General features: G+C 40.8%; 1 protein-coding gene across 3 annotated transcripts in view; it reads left to right on the top strand.

Annotated features, from left to right (window-relative positions):
* The window catches only part of LOC125448583 (collagen alpha-1(XXVIII) chain-like), a 237,635-nt gene that overhangs the window by 81,093 nt on the left and 131,174 nt on the right, over positions 1-25,368 (top strand). For all 3 annotated transcript variants that reach the window (XM_048523982.2, XM_048523988.2, XM_048523976.2), the window contains exon 12: positions 24,076-24,144. In XM_048523982.2, coding sequence (XP_048379939.2) covers positions 24,076-24,144 — 69 coding nt within the window. The remainder of the gene's footprint in view (positions 1-24,075; positions 24,145-25,368) is intronic.

The following is a 25,368-nucleotide window of genomic DNA, read 5'->3' on the forward strand; positions in this document are numbered from 1 at the left end:
GGATCCGCTTTCTGAACATGGCCAGGCATAGATGACTCAGGAGGCTGAGCCTTGACAAGTTGTTGCCACCATCTGTAGTGCCCTGGAACAAGACATCCAACCAAAGGGAGCGGGTGGGGCACACATTGTCAAGATTTCTACACCTCTGAATTTCTTCACCTCTGAACCCCTCCAGGGATCTGCAGGAGTTCAAGTACTGCTCACTGCTGGTTTTCCAGGTGGATGATGCCACATTTACAAGTGCCACCACTGGCATCGAATCTGCCACTGTGAGACTTGTCAGGATGCGAGGACCCTCTGGGTGGGTTGCACTTACTGCATTTCCACGGCTTCACAGGCTGCCACTAACCTCTTGAGTTCCTGAGCTGCTGGCAGTTTCCCTAACTGCATGTCGATCTAAATATTAAAATGTCACTCTATGCTTCCAGAAGAAAGACATTCAAGAAATGCAGAATTATCTCCCAAGCATCGAATTATGTCATTGAGTACCTGGATGACAGGCTGTACACTGTGTGTTTGATACTTCCTTCATGCTGAAAGTCCAACAGTATCTTTAGAACTTGCTGTTCTCTTAAAAAGAAATTAAGTGCAGTTTGAACATATTATATGAATTTAGGATGAAGTTGTGAAAGCACATCCTAAAATGCTACACTGCAAAAGAAATCAGACGAGACAGTACTCCAGTATAATGCTTCAAATCTTTGTGAGGTTTTTTACAGTTTCTGATGCCAGCATCATTGCATTGCTAGAGAAAAAGATAAATGAATTGCACTGTGGCTGAGCTGGAGATAAGATCATTCTTCGGCAAGATTTAATGTTGATGCTGCATCAAGCTCCCCCAATCTGATCACACCTTCTTCGAGTGGAGCAGAAGGAGTCCAGCTCCATGTCCCAATGGAGATAGATATGTTATCCCTGGTCCCGGATGGACCTTGTAATTATGCCTAACTACTCAAGAGTGCGGGAGATATTGAAAAGTTAAGTAAGTGGGCAGACTGTTGGCAAATAGAATAAAATGTGGGCAAATGTGAACTAATTTACTTAGAAGGCAGAAAAAAAGAACATAATATTATTTAAATGGAGAAAAATTACAGAAAACAGCAATACTAAGGGATTTGGGGTTAATTGTACATGAAACACAGAAAGCCAGCACACATGCGCAGGAGGTAATCAGGAAGGCTAAAGGAATGTTGCCCCTAATTCTAGCGAGTTGCAGTAAATGAGTAAGGAAGTCTGACTGTAACTGTGGCTCTTCCGCTTCCCTAATCACCTTCCCTCCCTCATAAGACCAGACATGGCTGATAACTGCACTATGTTCACCATCATTTGCCATGGGAAGGGTGTTGTGGTGGTAATGTCACTGGATTAATAATTTAAACAAAGCTAATGTTCTGGTCTTAAGAGTTTGAATCCAACTGATGGCAGGTGGTGAAATTTTAAATCAGTAAATATCTCAAAGAAAAATGGCTGTTGTGCTGCTTTGTTGCATTAGAGTGTAACTGGAGTTTGGAGTAAAAGGGAAATTCAAGGGGTAAACTTATGGAATATTTTAATTTAAGGGCTAATTTCAATTTAACATCGAGCTTGTTCTTTAATTTACCAATTAACTACAAGATGCCCTTTGGATTGGACACAGTTTAATTGTAGACTTTACAGATACTCGGCTGAAGCTAGTTCTGTATGGTAGACTAATTTAGATCACATGGCCCATATTCCTCCAAATATTTCTTATTCATGTAGTTATGTAAATGTCTTTTAAATATTGTAACTGTACCTGCCTCCACCACTTCCTGTAGAAGCTCTTTAAACACATGAACCACTCTCTGTGTGAAAAAGTAGCCCATCATGTCCTTTTTAAATCTACGCAGGCAGTTGGGACAAGTTTAGTTTGGGATTATTTTCAGCATCGACTGGTTGGACTGAAGGATCTGTTTGTGTGCTATATGACTCTATGACCAGTTAATTAGAATATTCAGGGCTTTGATAGTTTGCTTTAATCTAGTTCCAGAAACCTTTGAATTAGGAGTCATAAAAGGAGAGCTTCTTCAGTGCTGCCTTCGCTGCACTTGAGTGTGGCTTTATTGCATTAGAATGTCACCAGAGTGTGGTGTAACAAGAAGTTAGTCAAAAGAGGAAGGAGGTTATCATGCCCAATCACACACTTTGTGATTTTAACATATAAGTTCCTCATTATCATCCTGTTGGGAGTGTGGTGTGGCCCCTCAGGGGAAGCAGCATAGATGGGTGAGATACAAAATGAATATTTCATGTCAATATCTACTGTGGAGAAAGACATGGAAGCTAGGGAACTTGGGGAAATAAATCGTGATGTCTTGAAAACAGTCCACATTACAGAAGAGGAGGTGCTGGAAGTCTTAAAATGCATAAAGATAGATAAATTCCTGGAATCTGATCAGGTATATCCCAAGACATTGTAGGAAGTGAGGAAAGAAATTGCAGGGCCCCCTAATACAAAGATATTTGTATTATCTACAGCCACAGATGAGGTGCTGGAAGAATGGAGGGTGGTTAATGTTGTGCCTTTATTTTTAAAACGCTGCAAAGAAAAGCAAGGGAACAATAGACTGGTGAGCCTGACTTCAGCAGGCGGTAAGTTGTTGGAGAGAATTCTGAGAGATAGGATTTACATGCATTTGGAATGGCAAGGATTGATTTGGGATAGTCAGCATGGCTTTGTGTGTGGGAAATCATGTCTCACAAACTTGAGAAAGTTTTTTGAGGATGTGACCAAAAAGATGGATGAAGGTAGAGTGGTAGATATTGTCTCCATGGGCTTTAGGAAAGCATTCAGCAAGATTCTGCATGATAGACTGGTTTGTAAGGTTGGATCACATGGGATCCAGGGAGAGCTTGCCAATTGTATACAAAATTGTCTTGACGGTAAGAGACAGGGTGGTGGTAGAGGGATGGTTTTCGGACTGTAGCCTGTGACCAGCAGTGTTCTGCAAGGATTGTTGCTGGGTCTGTTCTTGTTTGTCATTTTTATAAACTATTTGGATGAGAAAATAGGTAACATGGTTAGTAAATTTGCAGATGACACCAAAATTGGTGGAAGTGGGAAGTGAAGGAAGTTATCTAAGAGCACAACGGGATCTTGATCAGCTGGGCCACTGGGCTGAGGAGTTGCAGATTGAGTTTAATTTAGATAAATGTGAGGTGTTGCATTTTGGTAAGACAAACCAGGGCAAGACTTACACAGTTAATGGTAGAGACCTGGGGAATGTTGTTGAGCTGAGAGACCTAGGGGTGCAGGTACATAGTTCCTTGAAATTGGCACCACAGTCTGACAGGGTGGTGAAGAAGGCATTTGGAACACTTGTCTTCATTGATCAGGGCATTGAATTTCGGAGTTGGGACATTACGTTGTGACTGTGCAGGACATTTGTGGGGCCTCTTTTGGAGTACTGCATACACTTCTGGTCACCGTTTTATAGGAATTATATTATTAAACTAGGGAGGGTTCATAAAAGATTTACCAGGATGTTGCCAGGAATGAAGGATTTGAGCGATATGCTGGATAGCCTGGGACATCTTTTGCTAGAGCATAGGGGGTTAAGGGGGTGACCTGAAAGAGGTTTATAAAATCATGAAGGGCATAGATAAGGTGAATAGCAAAGATCTTTTCCAAAAGGGACTTGAGAGGTAACCTCCTCATATGGAGAGTGGTTTGTACGTAGAATGAACTGCCAGAGGAAGTGGTGATTGCAGGTACAGTTACAACATTTAAAAGACATTTGGGTAATTGCATGAACAAGAAAGATTTAGAGGGATATGGGCCAAATGCGGGCAAATATGATCACTTCAGTTTGGAAAACTTGGTAAGCATGGGTGAGTTGGACTGAAGGGTCTGTGTCCGTGCTGTATTCCTCTGATTTTATGATTCCAGATCCCTTCCCTCATGAATGCATTTCTCTCTGATGAACATATCGTTTAGAAAGGAACCTATTTAGCCAGGATTTCTTGAATTAACAAAGAATGCAACACATGCACAGATTAGAAATACGTTTTTAGGTCGTGCCACCGTCTATATTCTTCTATATTCCTATATTCTTCACACAGTAGAAGTGGTTTCCATTTGGTGTACATGCTTCCCTTATTTTCATAACTACAATCAAGTTACATTTAATTCTAAATTTCAGGGAGCAAAACCCTAGCTTGTGTATTTACTCCTCAGGATTTAACCTTGAGAGTGCAAATGTTATTCTAGTCAACCTTTTGCTGATTTTCCTCCCTCTAAAATGGCAAAATCAATTTGTGGTAACATATTGAAGTTAAGAGAGGGAACAAATTAATTCTCTTAACCTGATCAGTTTTCTTCAGGATTGCAATGTGCTATACTATAGACTGATAAGTCCATTTTCATTTTTACCATATTGCAAGTAATTTGGTAGAATAGGCCACTTGCCCAATTTGCCAGATTTTTATTCTACTGGAATCAGTGAAAGGCAAATTTCAGGTCTTGTTGGATTCCTGTTGAATGACTTATTTTTAAATTTACATTTGCAATTATTTTAAAAGGTTCAGTTCCAGTTATTTTGAATCATAAGAAATGGTGGCCCATGTGACTTGGTGATACTTAACCTGGAAGCAGTGCCTGTAGAATACAGCAAAGACCAAAACTGATGTGGCTTGCAGATACAAACAAAAGGTACAATCATAAAGGGGAGTTACAAGCAGGAGAGATGGAGAGTGAAGGTGTTCCCACATATGCAGACATTAGGGAAAAGCAAAAGGCAGGAGAAGACAGAAAATCTTTGGGATTGAAGTTCCTTTGTCCTGATTCCTTTTATAGCTGGTTTGCAACAATGATTGCAGTGTAGCTTCTTTTCCATCCTGGCTGTTCTCCGCCTTCCAGTGCATATTCGACATCCTCCAGTACACAGCAGGCTAATAATAACACACACTACTATTGAAGCTCATTTTAAAAATCCCTTAATTTTTTCTGAACAGAAACCAGAAAAATGTAGGTGAGGGAGTTATCTGCCAAGGGATAGGTTTGGGGTGGTTTGGAGGGAGAAGGTAGTGGTGTGATAGTCAGGCACTCATTACCTCAAACTGCAGTCTCTCTGCTTGGTGTTTCTTTGACACCTTTAGGCATTACTTTCCTTGGTATGATTTTAAAAATAGCTTTTACCAGCTTCCCTCTGAATTTACACCTGGAATTATTTTGCTCCTGTAGCAATTTTTTTTGAGAAAAATGTTTAGAATTCAGCACTAAAAATGCCTGTCATATTTCAGGGCTCCAACATGTCAACATAACACAACAAGATAGAATCTAAACATTGCTCCTTGACATTCAATGGCACTACCATTGCCACATTATCCATTATCAACATTCTGGGAGTTACTATTGACCAAAAACTCTATTGGATTCACCAAATTAATACTGTGGCTACAATAGCAATTAAGATCCTACAAATTCTGCAGCAAGTAAGTCACTTCCTGACTCCTGAATAGCTTGTCCATCATCTACAAAGCACAAATCAGGAGTAAGATCGTATGGTCTCCATTTGCCTGGATGAGTGCAGCTTCAACAATGCTAAATTCCTCAGCAGGTTGGACTGACTGTTCATCAAGCTATTTTCAAGGACTGGACCAATACAGGCCATCTTTACCTTTCTATTATTGAACTTGATTTGCTGTTAATATATTTTATATACAGAATTAGGTTGAAGCGGAACCAGAATGCATTGGCTTATACTGAATTTCAAACATCAGCTATTCTTTAACATTAGCTACTGTGGATTGTAATTTTTATTAAGTTGTAACAATCTGTACAATTATTGAAAATTTAAAATGTTGGAGTTCTAAGAGTTGTTCTTGCCACATTAAGCTATTCAGTCTTATTTTCATTGAATAATTGCACTTTTCATTTGAACTGTAAAGCCCATTGAAATATTGGTTAAAGATAACCAAGACTTGGTGTAAATAATGTTCTCTGAAGCTAATTGAGTTTGGCCCCTCATGGGACTGTTCTGTCCTCAACAAAGCAATCTTGATGCTTGAGCTTCAGATATTTGGCTAAAATATTTCTTCCTTGCTTTTCCTTTGGCTCAGAGATCATTGTTTTGAACTCTGAAAGGGAACAAATTCCTTAGCAGTTCAAATTTTAATTTCAGCATCATTTAAAGGTCATTATAAAGCTAAAATCTGATTCGGTGCCTGCAAAACAAAGTCAATATCATGCCGTTGCCAGGTCACCAGTGCAATTATTTTTGTCTGTGATAGTGCCAAGAAAATGGAAAATAGTGATTGCCATTGATTCTAAGAAAGGAGCAGAGAGTGACAAATGTCTTCCTAACTGTTTTTGAGTACAATGAGGAAACTGTATAAAAGTATCAGGAATAGTTCCAAAAATATTACGTAATTCTCCACCCTTTTTCTTCACTGTTGAAGAGTCCCCATGTCATAGATTCGCCATTACAAAGTTGCGGGTCCCGAGGACATTCTGGGCTATTCAAAGTTTAGCTGAAATATTGCCTATAAAAATACTTGTTTGTAAAGACTGTTATACAGACATACAGTTGAGAAGAGTTTACAATGTATATGCCAAAAGAAAAACTGATACATCTAAAATAAATATTCAGTTGATGGACTGGAACCAATGTCAATGCTTCAAAATTGCTAATAATGTTAAATTCCATTACAGAGTACAGGATTCATGCTGTTTGCTTATCTTTTGGGATTATATAAGCACAATTTAATTTGATTTTCTATGAAAACTGAAAAACATTATTTATGACCAAAGAACAGTTGTGATAATGATGCAAAAACATATAAACTTACTGACTTAAAGTACAGTTAACACATGCTATCAATATTTCGCAACATCTCTAACATGCTATCAGATGCTTCATGAGGAAGAAACTTGACAATGTAGCAATGTGTACAAGCAAATTTTCACAGCCAAGGAGTATAGATTCAGGTGAGGTGGGGGTGGTTAATTAATGCCCGAAAACTACTGACAGAAATATTGGGCAGAATTTTCCTAGGCCTTGAGTAGCTTGAGAAATGTGGGCAAGTACAAACAGAATGAAAAAAGTCTGATTCTTGACGTCAAGACTAATCAGTCTAATTTTTGTCCTTTTAATTTGATTTGACTTATTGTAGTCACATGTACCTAAGTACAGTGAAAAGCTTTGTTCTGCAAGTAGTACTGGCAGGTCGTAGCAAACCAGGATATACAGATCACAGGATACTTAGACAAAGCAAGGAATAGCTGCACAGGAAGTGCACAAAGCAAGATCACATTTAACAAGAACAACATTATTTATTCCATGAATTACAAGCATACAAATAAAGAACATGTGTAGGCCACTTGACACTTTGAGCCTACTCCACCATTCAATAAGATCATGGTTGATTTGACCTTAATCTGAACTCTGCAGTGTTGCATATCCCCAATAATCTGTCTACCTCTGCCTTAAAATATTTAAAGATTCTACATCCACTGCCTTTTGAAAGGGAGCTCCAAAGATACATGATCCTTAGAGGAAAATAATATTTTCTCATTTGTTTTAAATGGGCGACTCTTTATATTTAAACTATGACACCTAGTTCTTCTTATTACCTGAAGTAATTTAGTTAAAATAACTGTGCTCTTGATAAATCTTTATGATACTGGTAATGGAGTTGGGTAGCAAAGTTGTGCCCATGATGCAAAGCCTCCCAGTTTATCCAGTCTGCTTGAACCTGCAGTATCCACCAATGAGCAACTTCCCCCTGTTGTGTCATGGCACAAGCCCACTGTCAACACTTCAGATTTTAAACAGAATTATGTGCAAATCAGAATAAAAAATCACCCACTTCTGGTTCCACCACATACCCCTGCACATTCTTCCTTTTCAGAGTGCTTCGATTGATGTTCGCATCCTGTGAGCAAGTATGTACAATTGGGTGATGTTTGCAAGCTTCCAAGGAAACATTATTCCTCACTGCATTTTCAAGCAGATTATTCCAGATCTTTACCACTTGCTACAGATTTTCCTCATACCACTTTTGCTACTTTTACCAATTACATTAAATCTGTGCCCTCTTATTCTTGTTACTTTCAAGTGTGTGAACAGTTTCTTGTGATCTATTCTGCCAAGGTCTCCGATGATTTTAAATCACTCTAACAAATCTCCTTCCACCTTTCTTTTCTCTAAGGAAAACAGTTGGAAGTTCTCTAAACTATCTTCATAACCATCTTTTCTGCACACTCTAGAATGCTTGTACATCTTTCCTAATGTGCAACTCCCAGATCAGGATGCAAAGCTTAAACTTAAGCTGAACCAATGTCTTGTATAGGTGCAACATAAATCCCTTCCTCTCTTACACAACTTACTAAGAAATCCTATCATTCTGTATGCATTTCTAATTGTTCTTTCAACCTCTCCTGCCACTTTCGAACCTCGAATCTAGCATTTCCTTTAGAATTCAGGGGAGAGAGAAACTGAAAACAAAAGTGTGTACTAGATTTCAACAAGGAATTGCATAATTTTTGCATTTGTTATGATCTGTAGTAAAATGCAAATGATTTTAGACCATTTCACAAGAAAGGAATTTCAGAGCTTCAAATGAAGAGAAGAAATGGTTTGTGACTGGGAGATGTTCAGTTGTTCAGATGTTCAGTTTGCAACAAACAACTACACCTCCTAGTCACAAACCATTTCAATCCCCCCCTCCACTCCTCGGATGACATGTCCATCCTGGGCCTCCTACATTGCCACAATGATGCTACCCGAAAGATGCAGGAACAGCATCTCATATTTCACTCGGGAACCCTGCAGCCCAAGGGTATCAATGTGGACTTCACAAGTTTCAAAATCTCCCTTCCCCCGATCACATGCCAAAACCAGCCCAGCTAGTCCCCGCCTCCCTAACCATTCCTCCCACCTCCTGCCCCCCTTGACCTGTCCTTCCTCCCTGGACTGACCTATCCCCTCCCTAACTCCCCACCTACATTCACCCTTTCTGGCTCTAACCCCGCTTCTTTGAGCGGTCTGCCGCCTCTAACCCTATCTTCTCCTTTATCCATCTTCTATCTGCCTCCCCCTGTCTCCCTGTTTATTTCAGAATCCTGTTCCCCTCCCCCATTTCTGAGGAAGGGTCCTGACCCGAAATGTCAAGCTTTCCTTTTCCTCTGATGCTGCTTGGGCTGTTGTGTTCATCAAGCTCTACACCTTGTTATCTAAAAGATTCCTAGTTACAAGATCTCCTGTCTAATTCCCAAGAAATGCTCTGGAGATTGATGACTTCTAATCATTTATTACAATCAAAACACATAAAAGGGTAGACAGGGTGGGTGCAGGCAAGATGTTTTCCTGATTGGGTAGTCTAGAACTAGGGACACAATTTAAAAATAAGGGAGATGCCGTTTACGATCACTGTACGGAGAAATGTTTTCACTCAGATGGTTGTGAATCTTTAGAATTTCCCACTCCGAACGCTCAGTCTTTGAGTATGCTTCACGCGGGGGTTGATAGATTTCTGTTTACTAATGGTTACAAAGTTACAGAGATAGCTTGGGTAAAAGGCATTGAAGTGTTTGATCAGGCTCAACAGGCTGAATAGCCTACTCCTTTGCTCACTTGGTACTATCACTAAGTCTAGTTATATTTCCTGCACCTCGTCTAAAAATGCATTTAATGAAATTGGAGTCGGAAGAGGATATTTTCAGATTCCATGTAAAGATTTTGAATTCGTAGAAACTGTTTATTGTGATCGGATTTGAGGACTATCAGATGGTTAGTATTAACTAAGATCAAAACAGAAGTTGCTGGAAAAGCTCAGCAGGTCTGGCAGCATCTGTGAAGAAAAAAATCAGTTTATGTTTTGGGTCCAGTGATCCTTCCTCGGAACCGACTGAACCACCGGACCTGAAACGTTTACTCTGATCTTTTCTTCACAGATGCTGTTAGACCTGCTCAGCTTTCCCAGCAACTTTTGTTTTTGTTCCTGATTTACAGCATCTGCAGTTCTTTCGGTTTTCAATTAGTATAAACCAAGTCCTTTTGAGGAAACAATACACCAGTCAGAGAACAAGAAACCAATTATTTCCTTCATGATTTTGCCTAATTGATATTAAATTACTTCAAAAGGGTGATTTCAGACATACTGCGAATTATTTCCTTTAAAGTTTTGTGGTCCGTTCAATTACATGATCTCTAGCAGACAGTTAAACATTCAATAGCAACATGAGTTCTCAGAGTCTCACTGAAAGGACGTTCTGATGTTGGTTGAGCGATGCTATTTAGCTGTTGTTTCCTTGTGACTTGGAACTGATTAATAACATTTCATCACATTTAAGTCAATGCAAACCTAATACTGCTTACCTTTCTATAATTATTTATTTGCTGGTTCATTGTTAAACAACAGAACTAGAAGATGCTACAAGTTTAGCAAACGTTCATTATGGAAATAAAAACAGAAAATGTTCAAAATGGTCAACAGGTCAGTACAATTGCAGCAATTATAGAGATAACAAAGCGTGGAGCTGGATGAACACAGCAGGCCAGGCAGCATCAGACGAGCAGGAAAGCTGATGTTTCTAGTCGGGACCCTTCTTCAGAAAATTCTGTCATATTCTTTCGTAACTATCTCTGAGGCAGCAATCACAGATTCTGTTTTCATGATTTTCATGTATGACACTTTAAGCAATAAATGTTTGAGTATATGCAATAGATTTGCAGTCTGTGTCACTCTTACCTTCTGCATATATTTTGCTAGGAGCCGGAATTAAATTCAATTTGATTCTTATCATGCATTGTATTTATGGCTTACTATCCTAAAAGTAAAGAAAAGAAGAATCAGAGACAGTTTATGAGGAATGTGTAAAATTTCAAGCAGTTAATAAAACTTTTTAGATGAGGATGGGATCACAAAACCACACGGTATGTTTTTCTCGAGTTTAGTATTGCTCAGTATAATGACTTGGAATCAGATGGCCCAGCTTCCATGGGGTGTGTTGATGGCACCATCGCATGGCAATGGACAGATTGATAACAAATGTTTTACTGTTCACTTTGTTACCTGCAAATAATTGAGAAGAGAGCGATGCAAGTGGAAAGGGCTTAAAAAGCGAACAAGAGTCTTTCTCAGTTTAATTATAATGAGCAATATGCTGGAAATGCTAATGCTTTAAAAGATAAAACCATTATTCTTTTTTATATCATGCAGTAATCAAAAGACGGTGATGCAGTGTAAAATTAGTACATACACATGGAAGTGTGTTTGACTGCCAGCACATCTGGACAATTTGTAGGGAATTTGTCATTTTGTATCATTTAGTGAAATATTTGTAATTCATGGACTTTTATCTTGCCATTCACAGCTTGCACCTGGACCCCTTTGTTTCAATTCTGTGATAATCCTGTCCTGCTACTAATCTCCCTCATTGCAATTGTATGAGTTGTCAAAGCTCCATGTCCCAGGCACATCATAACGCACCGCTTTGCATATAATGCTGTTCTCAGAAATAAAAATGTGCACAATGCAGCATGACCCAGTAGATAAAGCATTTCAGTGTTTTAAGATGCTTTTGAAAACATAAAGGAAGTGACTTTACAAAAGCATGTAAGGCGGAAAATTTGGAAAGAAGAAATGCGATATCATGACTAATCCAGAGTCAGAAAACTGTAATGTGTGCACAGTGATGAAGGGACCATAATTCCATAAGATATAGGAGCAGAAATTAGGCAATTAGCATCAAATCTGTCCCACCATTCAATCATGGCTGATAAGTTTCTCAGCCTCATTCTCCCGCTTTCTCCCAGTAATCCTTGATCCTCTTAACAATCAAGAGCCTACCTATCTCTGTCTTATATATACTCAATGAATTGGACTCCACAGCCTTCTGTGGCAGTGAATTCCATAGATTCACCACTCTCTGGCTGAAGAAGTTTTTGTTATCACTGATCTAAAAGGTCTTCCCTTTGCTCTAAGGCTGTGCCCTCGGGTCCTGGCCTCTCCTACCAATGAAAACATCTTCCCAACATCCACTCTGTCCAGGCTATTCAGTATTCTGTAAGTTGCAATTAGATCCCCCCGATCCTTCTAAACTCTATCGAGTATAGACCCAGAATCCTCAAATGTTCCCTATTTCTGAAGCTTTTCATTCCTGGGACCATTCTTGTGAACCTCCTGTGAAATTGTTCCAGGGCCATTACATCTTTCCTGAGATATGGGGCCCAAAATTGCACACAATACTCCAAATGTAGCCTGACCAGAGCCTTATAGAGCCTTAGAAGTACATCCCTGCTTTTATATTCAGGCCCTCTCAAAATAAATGCCAAGCTTGCATTTGCTTCCTAACCACTGACTCAACCTTGAGAGAATCCTGGACTAGAACTCCCAAGTCTCTTTGCCCTATAGACTTCTGAATTTTCTCCCCATTTAGAAAAGAGGTAGAGGAGAACACTGAGTTAGAAAATGTAAGGCCGTGGAAGGATTTAAAGATGCATCAAGCAACCGAGCATTAATTAGTTTGAGCACAGAACGGCAGTAATTGTGAACAAGACTAAAGGTGAAAAAAAAGATGAGTTATAGTTTGTTGGCAATGAGAGTCTAGGAAATCATCAAAAGAAAGGTTGTGAAAGTCTAACCTGTAGTGGTAGTTGGAGATTAATGATTCAGCTGCAAAAAACAAGAGGTTGTAGGAAGCTGTAGGAGAGATGGGATGTTTATGATTGATTTAAATTCACTTTATTGCTACTTAGAGGTTGAAACAAAACTAGGTGACAATAATGGAAGAAAGTAAATTTGTTCAATAATGGAAAATGTAGTGAGGAATGAAACTGACTTCAAATTGAGCAGTTGACCAATGAGTAGTGGCTTTCAGTTTACTTTTGAAAATGAACTTTTGGAGAGAACCTATACATATAGGGCAGCAAAGAAATTGAGATTGAAGAGTCTTAGCAATTTTTTAGAAGAGTCTTGCACTTTTAACAGGAGAGATCAACCAAAATAAGGTGTGTGATTATATCAATATGGTCCGCATCCTTTGGCAGTGGCTCTGATCTGTAGACATAAATTCAAATACTTCCTATTGTTGGAGGAAAAAAGTCTGTAGAGGAATTGATATACAAAAGACAGTATTCTAACAGATACTGAGATAATGGGAACTGCAGATGCTGGAGAATCCAAGATAACAAAGTGTGTAGCCAGATGAATATAGCAGGCCCAGCAGCATCTCAGGAGCACAAAAGCTGACATTTCGGGCCTAGACCCTTCATCAGAGAGGGGGATGGGGATAGGTCAGTCAGGGGAGGATGGACAGGTCAAGGAGACGGGATGCAGTAGATGGGAAATGGAGGTGTGGCTTGAGGTGGGAGGAAGAGATAGGTGGGAGGAAGGACAGGTTAGGGAGGCGGGGATGAGCTGGGCTGGTTTTGTGATGCAGTGGGGGAGGGGGAGATTTTGAAGCTTGTGAAGTCCACATTGATACCATTGGGCTGCAGGGTTCCCAAGTGGAATATGAGTTGCTGTTCCTGCAACCTTCGTGTGGCATCATTGTGGCACTCTTCCAGAGAGACCACTCTCTCCGTGACTCCCTTGTCCGCTCCACACTTCCCTCCAACCCCACCACTCCTAGCACCTTCCCCTGCAACCACAGAAAGTGCTACACATGCCCCCACACCTCCTCCCTCACCCCTATCCCAGGCCCCAAGATGACTTTCCATATTAAGCAGAGGTTCACCTGCACATCTGCCAATGTGGTATACTGTATCCACTGTACCCAGTGTAGCTTCCTCTACATTGGGGAAACCAAGCGGAGGCATGGGGGCCGCTTTGCAGAACACCTCCGCTCGGTTCGCAATAAACAATTATACCTCCCAGTCGCGAACCATTTTAACTCCCCTCCTGCAGTGCCATAATGATGCCACCCAAAGGTTGCAGGAACAGCAACTCATATTCCGCTTGGGAACCCTGCAGCCCAATGATATTAATGTGGACTTCACAAGCTTCAAAATCTCCCCTTCCCCCACTGCATCCCAAAACCAGCCCAGCTCGTCCCATCCCCCCAATGCATCACAAAACCTGCCCAGCTCGTCCCCGCCTCCCTAACCTGTTCTTCCTCTCACCTATCCCCTCCTCCCACCTCAAGCCACACCTCCATTTCCCATCTACCTCATCCTGCCTCCTTGACCTGTCCATCCTCCCCTGACTGACCTATCCCCTCCCCACCTCCCCACCTATACTCTCCTCTCCACCTGTCTTCTCCTCTATCCATCTTTGGTCCGCCTCCCCCTCCCTCCCTATTTATTTCAGAACCCTCTCCCCATCCCCCTCTCTGATGAAGGGTCTAGGCCTGAAACGTCAGCTTTTGTGCTCCTGAGATGCTGCTGGGCCTGCTGTGTTCATCCAGCTACACACTTTGTTATTCTAACAGTTACTGCAAGTTTCCTTCTTATAAATAACCATTGCTCTCGCATTGATAACTGTTGTAGAAATGAATAAAATAAATAGAAAAACTAAAAAACCTCAAAGAACACCGAGCCATTGAATAACCAAATGAAGAATTCTTACATAATTTTACACAGAACATTCTATTACTCTAACACTCTATTTCCTTCTCTCACTCATATGTTTATCTTGTTTTCCCTTAAATCCATCTATACAGGAATATGAGAAGTCAGAATAAGAGCATTCAGCCCTTGGAGTCTGATCTGCCATTCACCTAGACCACAGCTGATGTTCTACCTCAGTGCCAGTTTCTTTCACTATGTGCATACTCTTGATGTCTAGAATCTTTTAATCTCTGTGTTGAATATACTCAATAATTGACCTTTTGCTGCTTCTGAAGAATTTTAAATGTGCAACTGTCTCTGAATGAAGCACTTTCTTTTTTTATCTCAGTGCTCATTAGTCTACCTTCTATTTTGAGACTCTATTTCTTGATTCTAGTCTGTAAATGTCTTGGCCAGGAAGGTGTTCTCACTGTATAATGACTCTTATAAGAATTTCATACACTGGAAAATTGCTGAAGAAGGGCCTTGGCCTGAAACGTCAGCTTTCCTGCTCCTCTGATGCTGCTTAGCCTACCTTTCCGCATATGACCTTGCCTCCATTCCAGATAACATCCTGGTAAATCTCCTCCGAACATTTTCCGATGCTTCCACATCTTTCCTGTAATGAGGCAACCAGAACTAGACACAATACTCCAGATGTGGCTGAACCAGGCTTTTGCATAACTAGCATAACTACACGGTTCTTGACCTCAATCCCTTTATTAACGAAAGCTAACACACCATATGCCTTCTTAATTACTCTATCCACATGAGTGGCAGCTTTCAGGGAACTGTGGACATGAAACCCAAGATCCCTCTGCTCCGCTACATTGCCAAGAATCTTTCATTAACTCTGTATTCTGCTTTCAAGTTTGTCCTTCCAAAATGAATCACTTCACACTTTTCAGGGTTAAACTCCATCTGCCACTTCTCAGGCCAGCTCTGCATCCTGTCAATATCCCTTTGTAACCTAGAACAGCCCTCCAACCTACCTTTGTATCGTCTGCGAAGTTGCCAATCCACCCTTCCACTCCTTCATCCAAATCATTTACAAAAATCACAAATAGAGGAGGACACAGAACAAATCCTCATAGTCCACCACTTGTAACTGAGCACCATGTTGAATATTTTCTGCCACCACCACCCTTTGTCTTCTAATTGTCAGTCAGTTCTGAACCCAATCTGCCACATTTCCCCCTAGCCCATGCCTCCTTACTTTCTCCATGAGCCTACCATGGGGAACCTTATCAAACGCCTTACTTAAATTCATGTATATCACATCCATGTTTGCTCATTTCTTCAAAGAATTCACTAAGGTTTGTGAGGCATGATCTACCCCTCACAAATCCATGCTGACTATCACGAATCAAACTGTGCCTATCCAAGTGATCACAAATTCGATCTCTCAGAGCCCTTTCCAATAATTTGCCTACCACTGACATAAGACTAACTGGCCTGCAATTTCCGGCGTTATCCCTATTCCCTTTCTGAACAAGGGAATGATGTTTGCCTCTCTCTGATCTTCCAGCACTATATCCATGGGCAGTGAGGATGAACAGGTCATCGCCAGTGGCCCTACGATCTCTTCCCTCACTTCCCATAGAATCCTTAGATAAATTCCATCAGGTCCTGGGGAACTTATCTATCTTTAAGTTCCTCAAAATTCCTAATACATCTTCCTTACTGATGTTGAGGTCCTCTAGCCTACCAGCCTGCTTCACACTGTCCTCACCTACAACTCTGTCCCTCTCAGTTGTGAATACTGAAGAAAAGTATTCATTAAGGACCTCTCATATCTCTTTCGGCTCAGTGCTCAAATTTCCATTACAATGCTTGATCGGCCCTACCCTTTCTCTGGTCATTCTCTTACTCTTCACGTATGTGCAAAAAGTTTTGGAGTTTTCCTTGACCCTATCTGCCAAGGCTTTCTCATAACCTCTTATAGCTCTCCTAAGCCCTTTCTTCAGCTCCTTCCTGGCTAACTTGTATCCCTCTACAGCCCTTTTTCAATCCTTGTTTCCTAAACCTTATATAGGCATCCTGCTTCCTCTTAACCAGTCGTTCGACATTTCTTGAGAACCAAGGCTCCCTTACTTGACCGCATCTTCCCTGCCTGCTAGGGACAAACGTACCGAGCACGCACAGTATACATTCCTTAAGCAATCTCCACATTTCAATAGTGCTCTTCCCTGACAGCATCTGTTCCCATTTTATGTTACCCAGTTCTTGCCCATCAGAATTATAACTACTATTCATCCAATTATAAACCTTACCTTGCTGTATGTACCTATCATTTTCCATGACTATTGTAAAAGTAACAGAGTTATGATCACTACCACCAAAGTGGTATCCTACCAACAGGCCTAACACTTGGCCTGGTTCATTGCCAAGCACCAAAACCAAAGTGCGACATGGTTCTAGTTCACGATGGTGTGTGCATTGGAGGTGAACTATTGGTGATGCTGTCCATTGTCATGGGTGAAAACTCTGAAATTTCCTTCTTTACATCTTGGTTGGATTACATAACAACCAGTCCCCCACTGTGTTCATCCAGCTCTACACCTTGTTATCTCAGATTCTCCGGTATCTGCAGTTACTACTATCTCTTGGAAATACCACACTTGGTTCCTACACTGAAATCATCAGTATAAATTGTGAATAACTGAGATCCAAGCACTGCTCCTTGGGGCACCCCAATAGTCACAGCCTGGCAATTTGAGAATGACCTATTCTTACTCTCTATCTTCTGATCTGTTAAGCAACCCTCTATCAACACTAATACCTTTCCCCCATCATACACTGTTTTGTTTTGTTTAGTGTTCAATTTTATTTGCTAATTGCATGTGTGGGACCTGATTGAAAAGCTTCTGAGCACCGAGGACCACATTAGTTGCGTACACCTTATTCAGCTGGTTGAATCTACAAAAACACTAAAACAAGTTTGTCATATGTGGTTTCTATTTCTTAAATCCATGTTGACTCTACCCAATTTTACAATTATCTTCTAAGGTCTCATTTTTTTCTACCACTGATATACAGCTAATTGATTTGCCGTTCCCCGTTTTCTTTCTCCCTCTTTTCTGAAATTGGGAGATTATATTTTCCACCTTCAAATCTGAAGAAATTGTTCCAGAGTGAACCGAATTTTGGAAGATGGCCAGCAATGCATCCCACTGTCTTCAAATCACAACGGGATATAAATAATCAAATACAAGTAATTTATCAACTTTCAGTCCCATGAATGTCTTCAAGAGACTACTTTTTTATTTGTACTAATTTATTTCATGATCTGGAGGTGCCAGTTTTGCACTGGGATAGACAAGGTCAGAAACCTCACAACACCAGGTTGTAATCCAGGGTTTTGGAGCCTCAGTGGTCCTTCGGGTGTTAGTGATTGACATAGTGTCAGATACAGAATTTACAAGTAACAGATCAAAGGTTCACAACATCGTTGACGATGTACTTTAAAAAAAACCTGAGATGCTGTTAAATCTTTAATCAGTTAGAAGGTTTTAATTGATTAATATGTAGCTGTAAATCCCTGAATTCCTTCCAAGTCATGATCCTGAGAGAACTAATGGTTTTATCAGTGTAAAGAAGAGGTGACATTTCAGATCAGACAATGCATGTTAGGTGCGAGACCTTGTTTAGAAACTGTTTGTGTTCTAATTTGGAGTCAGACTGATTTTATTTCTAAAGTAGGAATTTATAAAATACCATATTGACTGACTGTCTATAAATGATGTGCTTTTTGATCAAAATAAAATGTATCTGCAAATATAAATTCACCCCATAGATTCATGTATGTGTGTGTGTGTGTGTGTGTGTGTGTGTGTGTGTGTGTGTGTGTGTGTGTGTGTGTGTGTGTGTGTGTGTGTCCGTGTCCTTGTGTTTTCAAATAAACTTGTAGAACTATAATCTGGTGTTGTGTGATTTCTGAAATTATTTCAGTTCTTTCGCATTAATCCCTTAGTTTACTAATATATCTGGAAATTTTGTTTCTGTATCTTCCTCTTCATATGTGAATTTGGTAATTATCAATGTGCATTATTTATATAGATTGTTCATACTTTTGGTCCTGCTCCTGCTACTTATTTCCTAACCCCACATGAACAGACTTGATTTTTTTGTTTTATTATTTGGTGCTATATCAAAGGCCTTTTGGAAATGTAATTATTTCAACAATCTCTTGTCTGACATTTCTATTACTACTTCAAAGAATCTAGTGAGATTGCTAAAGCAGGACTTTCCCTTTTGAAATCTATGTTGAATGTCCATTGTTACATTTTTGTTCCTAGATGTTTTGCTATTTTCTGACTTATGATTATCCCATAATGTCCCTTCTCAGAGACATTAATGAATTTATCTAATTTCCCAGGACAGGCTTTATCTCTCTTCTTAAATATGCATATAAAGCTAAAGAAAATGTGATAATTGACTGTGGATATGCACTTTAGCAGGAAGGATAGAGGAGTTGAATGTTATTTAAATGGTGAAAGATTGCAGAAAGCTACATTACAGAGGCATTTGAAAGTCCTCATCCATAAATGTCAAAAACAAGCATTGAAATTTAGATGGTAATAGGGAACGGAAAAGGAACATTGACCTTTATTTCAAAGGGAGTGGAGTATAAAAGTAGGGCCGTCTTGCTAAAGTTATATAAGGCACTAGAAATTGGGGCTTTCAGAATAGGGTTTTTATTATCATGTGTAGTCAAGTATAGGAATATAAGAATACAGTGTAAAGTAATGAAATTTGCTTTTCTCTAGCATTTTCTTGGTCACACACTTGATAATGAAACCGGAATAAAACAAGCAGCAGTAAAAAAAGAAACCAAGCCAAAAGCAATGAGAATCTTCCAGATATTAAAGTCCTATTTAAATCTTATCTCCATCCAAGCCACAGCCTGGAGTCTCAGGAACAGCTGAGTGTTTGTTGCCATTGATGCTCCCACCTCTGATCTCGTCCTGCTGCTGCCTCCAATTCTATAACACCCTGTGCCACCACCGGGTCCTGGAACATGACCAGGCAGGGCCTGCTCACGGCCCTCTAATCGCCGGATCCCTCACCGGATCCCAGAACCTACATGGGCAGGGCCCACACACAGCCTCCGATTGCCAGATCCCAATTCATCCTTGGGCAGGGCCAATCATCTCAAGGAAATGTGGGAGAAAGAAAAGGCAAAGGCACAAAGAAAGAAACAAAATTAAAGGAAAGCAGCTGGAAGCGAATGAGATCAAATGCAGTACTGCAGTTACTACAGCACCATCGTGCAGTTTAGACCATAGCTGCAATACTGTGAACATTTTTCAGCTATTTACATAAGGAAATAAATATTAGCATTGGGGGTAGCCTTAAATGGTCCATGAGGCTGATACCAGTTATGGAGGGACTGTCAAATGAGGAGAGATTAAGTAGATTGAGTGTGTACTCACTGGAATATAGAAGAATGACAGACAATCTTGTTGAAACACACAATATACTTAAAGGAATTTACAGGATAGATACAGAAAGGTTGCTTACCTTTTTTTACTCTAGAACCAGAAGACATAATCTCAGAATAAGGGAGCACCCAATTATTACAGAGCCAAGGAGGATTTTTTTTTCTCAGAGAATATTGGATTGATAGATTTCCTTGCTAAAGAGAGATTTTAAGGCTGGCTGGTTAAGTATGTTCAAGGCTGGGATAGACAGATTTTTAATCAGTAAGAGAAACAAGGGTTATAGGGAAAGGCAAGAAAGTGGAATTGAGAGCTACCAGATCAGGAATGATCTCATACAATGGGAAAGCAAACTTGATAAGCTGAATGGTTTACTTTTGTTCCTACTACTTATTATGGTCTTATGACTGTGCTGTACCAAAACATGATTTAGCATGTGGATATTTTTTGAGCAACTCCCACTCCTAACTGAACATTAATTAATAAACTGATAATCCACCATAATTCTTGATTAGTGGTGTTAGAATGACAAATCTTTTCTTGTGATCTGGTAATTGAAGGATCACTTTCCTTTGCTTAAAACCTCTTTGCTTTAGTGTTTAGCCTGCACTGATTGGGTTCAGAAATGAGCATCTCGGTGATATGGTGACAAAGTTATAGGTGACAGAAATAATTTCATTGTGATCAAAACGTTTAATGGCACATTGGACCGAAAATGTACTGCTCATTTCGGGCAGTGAAAGAAAAATTCTTCCCATTTCACTGTTGATGTAATCCAACAGATGACACAAATTCTGTAAGTTATCTCCTTACAATTCACACATGTTCCTATTAGAAGGGATTTGATGTGACCATGCTGGATCCAAATGATGAAGCCCCTACTTCCCAATTATGATGTTCCTGGAGAAGATCTCCCAATTGGTTGCCTCCAAACATTCCAATATCAACAGCTGACGGCTCTGAAGGTTTAACTGTTGCACAGCAAAGGTGGGCATCCCTGAAGCAATTGAGAGATTGAAAGAGTTAGTTTGAAAGATTTCTTTTCAGTGGGATCAAGCAGGCTGATACCTTGCATTGGAAAGGAAATCCCTCAGATTGCTTGCTGGGGTGAAGGGGTGGCTTTTCTTACTGGTGGCTCCTACCCCGAGAGCTGGAGTCTCTGGCTCCGATGATCCAGAGACCACCTCACTAAGTCTTAGGTCATCACGCACAGTGGAACAATCCACTGTTATGGGAATATTAATGAGTAAATGATCCTAACTTGCGTCCTTAAATATCCAGGTTCGCTGCCCACCATATCGAAGCAACAGCTTGGTCCTCCAGGGCAAGGTGTCCCTGATGACAGGAACGTGTAATGGAGCCATTTCAATGTGACTCCCTATACTGATGTCCTGCACTCCTCTCCCAGTAGAAAATTTGACCATTCGTTTTGTGTTAGCTTCGATACTGCAGATTATCTTCAACTCAGATAACAATGTGTAGAGCTGGACGAACACAGCAGGCTAAGCAGCAACAGAGGAGCAGGAAAGCTGACATTTAGGGTATAGACCCTTCTTCAGAAATGGGGAAGGGGATTATGAAATAAGTAGTGGGGGGGGAGATGGATAGAAGATGGATAAAGGAGAAGATAGGTGGAGAAGAGACAGACAGGTCAAGGAGGCAGGGTTGGAGCAAGTAAAGGTGAGTGTAGGTGGGGAGGTAGGGAGGGGATAGGTCAGTCCGGGGAGGATGGACAGGTCAAGGAGGCGGGTTGAGGCTGGTAGGTAGGAGATGGGAGTGGGGCTTGAGGTGGGAGGAGTGGATAGGTGGGAGGACAGGTTGGGGAGGCAGGTACGAGCTGGGCTGGTTTTGGGATGCGGCTGGGAGAGGGGAGATTTTGAAGCTTGTGACGTCCACATTGATACCATTGGGCTGCAGTGTTCCCAAGCGAAATATGAGAGCGGTTCCTGCAAACTTCGGGTGGCATTGTTGTGGTACTGCAGGAGGCCCAGGATGGACATATTGTCCAAGGAGTGAGAGGGGGATTTGAAATGATTCGGACTGGGAGGTGCAGTTATTTGTGGCGAACCGAGCGTAGGTGTTTCACAACGTGGTCCCGAAGCCTCCGCTTGGTTTTCCCGATGTAGAGGAGACCACAACGGGAACAGTGGATGCAGTATATCACATTAGCAGATGTGCAGGTGAACAGCTGTTGCTGTGGAAGGTCTTCTCTTGGGCCTGGGATGGGGGTGAGTGGGGAGGTATAGGGGCAGGTGTAGCACTTCCTGTGGTTGCAGGGAAAAGTGCCGGGTGTGCTGGGGCTGGAGTGGAATATGGAGCAGACAAGGGAGACACGGAGAGAGTGGTCCCTCCGGAAAGCAGATAAGGGTGGGGAGGGAAAAATGTCTTTGGTGGTGGGGTCTGATTACAGATGGCAGAAGTGTCGGAGAATGATGCGTTGGATCCGGAGGTTGGTGGGGTGGTATGTGAGAACGAGGGGAATTCTGTTTTGGTTGTTATTACGGGGAGGGAGTGTGAGGGATGAGTTGCGGGAAATGCGAGAGACACGGTCGAGGGGTTTTCGACCACTGTGGAAGGGAAGTTGTGGTCCTTTAACTCTGTAACTCTTTTTTTTTCTCACAAACAAGCATTTGCTTAGTGAATGGAACTTTTCTTGACTGAACTGTTTACAGTTAGAATACTGAATGCAACTAACAGATGGGTTTGGAATCTGTGGAAAACATTTATACCAAATGATCATTGACGGGAATAGAAGTTGCTCTGTCAGAATTTAGTAACTTTAACTGTAAATGTAACATTTCATAGCATTTCAGAAAAGAACTACATTATTATACTGCATTTTCCACTGCAGTAACAGTTGTACTGGTGTTATTTAATAATTATTTTACAAATATAGATCTCACTTTGGCAGCCAGTGCTGATTCTACAGAATATGTATTTCGTAGAAGGATATGACAATCTTTGCAACATAATTGGAAATTCAAACATGTCTCATGGACGGTTAGGCGAAAATCAGAATAAATGGTGTTTACTGATTTAAGAAAACGCACAAGTGTTGCGGTCAGTAGCTTTTGTTACAGGGTCAAACAGGCCAGCCACCCTGCTATGCTATAAATATCCTACAATCAACAATGAATGCAGAAGAATAACCTTTAGCTGTGTTTCTCCCTGGGCACTCACATTCTCTAAAAAATTTTGGTGTATTAGTTTTATATGGGCTGTCTTTTTTTTCTGCTGCCAGAAGAAAATATAGCAGCAAATGGCTTTGAATTTCATGAGGATATATTCCCAATGGTAATGCCCGGTACATGCCTATATGTCCAGCTGCACCAATGTTGCTGGAGTTTGTGGGCTAGTGAGGTGTATATGGTTCATGCAACTGATGCTTCACTGTTCCTCCTTTGGCTCAGATTATTGGAAATCTTAGCTCCCAGCTTCCATTTGGAGAGGGATTGTTCAGTTCTTCTCTTGGAATCTCAGCCCTTATGCCAAGAAGATCATCTGACTTCTAACCTTTAGTGACATTTGTTCTGCAGCTGCCCTGGCCTAGATCCCAATGGTTTTTCCACTTACACCCAATTGGATAACAGTTCTTCCTGACATGAAACAAGTTAGTACCACTTGGAATGGCTGCAACCCAGTTCATGAAGATTTGTTTGTTGCAGGGAATTGAGGGCATTCCTCTGGTCTCAGCAGAATTATGGCAGGAGTCTGTCAGAAATCTGAGTAACTTTGGCTTCTTATCTCTAACTCGTTGCCGATTTTAACAGTCATAATATTATTGCATTCCCTTTCTCCTACTCTTCATTTATTTCAATCATCTCAAATGTATCCATTTAATTTCAACTGCGCTGACATCCAGGATGAAACATCAAGCATAGATATTGTGACAGCAGAGAGGATATTAGCCAATGATTTGCGCTTACTGCTTGTTTCCAGTTGATGACTGGAAACTCTTGCCTGCTCCATTCTCAGCACAGGCTGTATCTGTAGCCACTGTGAATTTTCCCACAGGATGAGAATGTAGGGATTCCTAATCATCGTGCTTTTGCTGTAAGATGAAATCATGATTAATTACATTTTTACATTCTCTTCGTGATTAATTGTGTGTTTTCCTTCTGCAGGGTGATCGTGGCCCCACTGGTTCACATGGCCCAATAGGAGACCCTGGGATTGGATATCCTGGCCCAAAGGTGATCAGCAGCATCTTGTTTCTACTTGTCATTAAAATTTATGTGGCATATAATCAGCTGTTGCTCAGATTCCCTGAGAAAGCTTCTGGGAATTTGTGTGAAATATTGTAACAGTTATAGTCAGTAACTTGTGCTACATGAGGGAAGTGTGGAAATCATAGGCTGTTCTGCTACACCAAAGAAACATCCAGTCTATGGTCTGCCTATGGAGGGGTATATTGGGACTCCAACGAGCCAGTCTTTTAATCAGAGAATCACAGAGTTATTGGGATACAGAATGAGGTCATTTGGCTCATCATGTGCATCATCTCCCTGAGTAAACACTGTGACTAAATGTCTTCTCCTGCCTTTTACTCCTGACCCTGAATATTGTTTCTAAGTAATCGCCTGATGGCCTCTTGAATGCCTTAGTCAAATCTGTCTGCTCCAATTTTTGCAGCAGTGTGAAAAAATTTCTTCCCACATTACATTTTTTTTGAAGTTTTTGCAAGTTATCTCATATATTTGTCCCCTCTGATTCTTGATCCTTTTATGCTAGGGAGCAGTTTCTCTCAAGCCCTCACAACTGATGTTTCTCATCTAAGGAGCTATTGTTGTATGACTCCTCCACACTTGTGCCACTGTGTTCACATCCTTCCTAAAGCCTGTGCCTCTGCAATTTTCATTCTCACTTCCTTCCTTGGACACCTCTCATCTGCCCCCAGTGATTACAAATTTATGTACAGGCAATCTATTCTATGCCAACATCTAGTCAATTTTAAGTCCTTCAAGTGAGTGAGTTTCCTCCTCTATTGGCATGGGTCAAGTAGCAACTCCTTCCTTGGTTAAGACAAATGCAAAATATTCATTTCGTATTTCAGCAATGTCCCTGCCTTCATGTGTAAATTCCCATTTTGGTCCCTAATCAGCTCTGAGACAACCTTGACCCTGGATTAACACAAGAGCAGCATCTCTACTGTGGCAATGAAAATCTGCCAATTTCTTATTAAATGGGAGACTAACATGGAACCTCAATCACTGGGAAGGCCCAATGGTGGCCACTTGAATGCCTTAATAGTATTCAATTCCACCAGGTTCCCCCTGCCACAGACTGATCGAGGTCCCTCTCTGATTTCTAACTAGTGGACAAGAATCCCCTTGGCTCAACAAAATCCTAGTTGTTGACTTTTGAATAAATTGAGCTTATGGAAGGTGGGAACTGGAAATCTGGTAAGTAAAGCGATG

This window comes from Stegostoma tigrinum, chromosome 2 (genome assembly GCF_030684315.1).
Source record: "Stegostoma tigrinum isolate sSteTig4 chromosome 2, sSteTig4.hap1, whole genome shotgun sequence".
In the NCBI taxonomy this organism is placed as follows: Eukaryota; Metazoa; Chordata; class Chondrichthyes; order Orectolobiformes; family Stegostomatidae; genus Stegostoma; species Stegostoma tigrinum.